Source organism: Gekko japonicus, unplaced genomic scaffold (assembly GCF_001447785.1).
Source record: "Gekko japonicus isolate JY-2015 unplaced genomic scaffold, Gekko_japonicus_V1.1 scaffold392, whole genome shotgun sequence".
NCBI classification, from domain to species: domain Eukaryota; kingdom Metazoa; phylum Chordata; class Lepidosauria; order Squamata; family Gekkonidae; genus Gekko; species Gekko japonicus.
The window spans coordinates 161,658-165,792 of record NW_015174853.1 but is presented as its reverse complement, the minus strand read 5'-3'; the positions used below and the strand labels follow the sequence as shown (position 1 = coordinate 165,792).

The window sequence follows — 4,135 nt, the reverse complement described above, 5'->3', positions numbered from 1 at the left end:
CTGCTGAATATGAACACCTCCATGTGCCATGAGAGTGAAAGTGGGTGCAAAGAGTGCTTGTTATGGGGAAAGATGTCCTCCACCCCCTGGGTACCACAGGCCCTCGTCCCTGAGCATCAAACCCCTCCTGCTGGCCCACTGGAGCCCGGTCCTAGCAGGACATCACCAGGGGTCTTGGAGCCTCCTTCCCCTGATCTGTTCCTGGGGCTCTCCATAGAGGCAAAAGAGTTGCTAGCACTGCCCAGAGACATGAGCAGTTACTAACACTCTTTGGAGAGGAGGACTTTGACAGCAATGATTCAGAGGGTGGGGGGAAGCCCACAGTTTGGAAACATTTCCACACCCTCCCCAGTGACCCCTGTGTGACAGAGTGCCAGGTGTGCCACCCCATGTCCTGAGGAGTGCAAACCTTAAAATCTGCCTCCATTCCTGAGGACTGGAAGGTAGCTAATGTAATGTCACTCCCATCTTTAAAAAGGGTTCCAGAGGAGATCCGGGAAATTACAGGCCAGTCAGTCTGACGTCGATACAGAATAAATTGATGGAAACCATTATTAAGGAAAGAATTAGTAGGCACATAGATGAACAAAACCTACTGAGGCAGACTCAGCATGGGTTCTGAAAGGGAAGATCTTATTTTCTCAGTGGAGGGTGGTAAGCAGTGGGGTACCGCAGGGATCAGTACTTGGTCCACTGCTTTTTAACTTGTTCATTAATGATTTGGAGATGGGAGTAAGCAGTGAAGTGGCTAAATTTGCGGATGATACGAAGTTGTTCAGGGTGGTGAAAACCAGTGAGGATTGTGAGGCACTCCAAAGGGATCTGTCAATTTTGGGCGAGTGGGCGTCAACATGGCAAATGGGGTTCAATGTGGCCAAGTGCAAGGTGATGCACATTGGAGCCAAAAATCCTAACTATAAATACACGTTGATGGGGTCTGAACTGGCAGAGACTGATCAAGAGAGAGATCTTGGAGTTGTAGTAGATAACTCACTGAAAATGTCGAGACAGTGTGTGACTGCAATAAAGAAGGCCAATGCTATGCTGGGGATTATTAGGAAGGGTATTGAAAACAGATCAGCCAATATATCATAATGCCCCTATATAAATCAATGGTGCAACCTCATTTGGAATACTGTGTGCAATTCTGGTCACCACACCTTAAAAAGGATATTATAGCTTTGGAAAAAGTGCAGAAAAGGGCAACTCGAATGATAAAGGTTAAGGCACTTAGGGCTCTTTAGCTTGGAGAAACGGCGACTGAGGGGTGACATGATTGAGGTTTATAAGATTATGCATGGGAAAGAGCAGGTAGAGAAAGAGGTACTTTTCTCCCTTTCTCACAATACAAGAACTCGTGGGCACTCCACGAAATTGCTGAGCGGTCGGGTTAGAACGGATAAGAGGATACTTCTTCACCCAAAGAGTGATTAACACTTGGAATTCACTGGAAGTGGTGGTGGCTACAAGCATGGACGGCTTCAAAAGGGAATTAGATAAGCATATGGAGCAGAGGTCCATCAGTGGCTATTAGCCACAAGGTATAGATAGGGACTCTGGGGCAAATGATGCTCTGTCATCTTGGTGCTTGGGGGGGGGTCAACAGTGGGAGGGCTTCTAATGTCCTGGCCCCACTGGTGGACCTCCTGATGGCACTGGTATTTCTGGCCACTGTGTGATACAGAATGTTGGCCTGATCCAACATTGGCATCTCTTATGTTCTTATGTTTAGTGTCACTTAAGTTGTCAGATACTACTTAATCATTTTTAACCTAAATTAGTTGTCTTTTGAAACAGGAAATTGTCTGTCTAACCCCCCACTCCCCGACAAGAATTTAGGGCACCACAAATTGTTCTTCCTTCTGCTTTATCCATGTTAACAACCCTGTGAACTAAATTGGACTGAAAGATGATGACTGGCCCAAGCTGGCCTTCATGGTTTCTCAGGGATTTGAAACTGTGTTTCAACAGCCCTAGCCTGATACTCTAACTGCTACACCCTCTTGCTCTCTTGGGTAGGATGTAGTAACAGACCATAACAGCTGCTGATTAGATACATGTAGAACTACAGAGCTAGCAATGTACTGTCAACTAAAACATATTTAGGACTGCTTTGGACATGAGAAAATTCCTCCATGGAAAGCGCTTGGTGTGTGATAATCTTTATGAGGTTTCCTAAACAGACACACTTTCCATATAGAAATTCTGTTGTGTTTGAAGCAGCCCTCAGATTTTAAAGGGGATGGGGGGGGGGATACTAGACAGCAAATTGCATGTTACATTATTTCCGTTATAAGCAAATGTTTGTTATCCCGCAGCGTATGCCTCTTGTAGAGGTGATTGATGACTCTTGCCATTAGTGAGAAGAGCCAAGGGCCTTTATTTTCTGTTCAGGGAGCTTCCATCATGCAGATATAGCCCCTGATAAGTGAGAACATAATGCTCAGAAAGAGGAATTAACATGTGTTTTTCTTAACAGTTTGTAAGGATTTCCCCCCATATTTTGCTGATTTATTTCAGAGGCAAGATGTATTCCATTTTTTAAAAAAACTATTTAAGAATGGAAACTACAGTTTTACGCACACAAAAAGTGCCCTTTGAAAAGTGGCTCTAAAGTATCCTGTTTTATATTTATTTTCCTGAACTTCTAGAAACGTAGTCGATTTTTTAAACTTATGTTTTCTAGTAAATGAACTGGATTCATTGCTGAGCTCCCAGAACACATTCATATCAAAATTAAAAGAAGAATGTTGTACACTGGCAAAGAACCTTGAGTATATCACAGAAAAAAACAGGTATGTAAAGTTTTTAACTTGCAGTTCGCTTCATACGGCTGTCCTCAGTTGTCTATCTGTTCTGATGAGTGCTATCAGCACAGGCACAAAAGTGGCATATAAACACTGATCATCTCATTTTTAATTGTGAAAGGAATAAAAATGTGAGTGCAAGGGAATTGAGATGTAATATAAATGGATGTTATGAGTACAGGATATTTACTTTATGAGCCCATTATTTCCTAATGTTACAGCATCCTTATCCACCACTCTTGTTTAAATACACTTATGACATGACCAGTTAGCATACCAGTGGCATATCCACCTGGCCTGCTGATTTCAGTTGAGCCTTCCTTCTGTGTATTAATAAGTAGACATGCTAGCTGCAGTCCTTGCATCACAGTGTTTAAATCCCATTAGTACAATTTGTACTCCTCCATTATATAGAACTCGTGACTCTGAGACTTCAGTGTCATTATGATCTGTTCAGATTTTTAAAATTCCATATAATTGTAATACTCTTACAGGGATATTAATGCATTTAGCATTTTTATTGTTACAGCTTTGTCAGGCAATAGTGTATTTGTTTTTAAATAGATTTTAAATAGGGAGCAAGAAGTTCAAGTAGTGTGGCTGGGTTCCTTTAAGTGTCAAATATGAATTCATATCATAGATGTGTTTGGGCATCTCTTGTTACTTAGCTTCACGGTCTTGGACAGAGGTGTCAAACTCATTTGTTATGAGGGTCATATCTGACATAAATGACACTTCGTTGTGTGCCATAAAGTGTAACGCAAGATATTGGAGATATAAACTTTATAAAGATGATTTCAGATGCTGAATGGCAATAGCAGGCATGATTGGAGTAGGTGTGATATGCAGATGGGTGGAGATATCAGCATTGGTAATGAGTCAGGAAACTTAGGTCTCAATTTGGAACAGGAGAATTCAGTTCAGGTGGATGCAAAGGATAAATGGAAATAAGTCTGAAGAAGTGAGCAGTGACTCACAAAAGCACATACCCTACCACAATTTTGTTAGTCTTTAAAGGTGCTACTGGACTCTTTCTACTACTATTAGAAACCACAACATTCAAAAACCAGTGGGAGAACATTTTAACCTTTCAGGGCATTCAGTTGCTGACCTAAGAGTAGCAGTTCTCTTACAAAGGAATTTCAAAGGGAGACTAGAAAGAGAGACTGCTGAATTGCAACTAATCATGAAGCTCAAGACAATGCATCCTACTGGGCTGAATTGAGACTTAGGTTTCTTCTCTCATTACCAATGCCTGCTATTGTCATTTGGTGTCTGAAATCACTTCACTCTCCAAGATATAAGGCCAGATGGACTCACATTCCTGC

General features: G+C 41.9%; 1 protein-coding gene across 1 annotated transcript in view; it reads left to right on the top strand.

The window, feature by feature from the left end:
- Positions 1-4,135, top strand: part of SDCCAG8 (serologically defined colon cancer antigen 8) — a 174,917-nt gene that overhangs the window by 88,762 nt on the left and 82,020 nt on the right. The window contains exon 14 of the mRNA XM_015424563.1: positions 2,687-2,795. Coding sequence (XP_015280049.1) covers positions 2,687-2,795 — 109 coding nt within the window. The remainder of the gene's footprint in view (positions 1-2,686; positions 2,796-4,135) is intronic.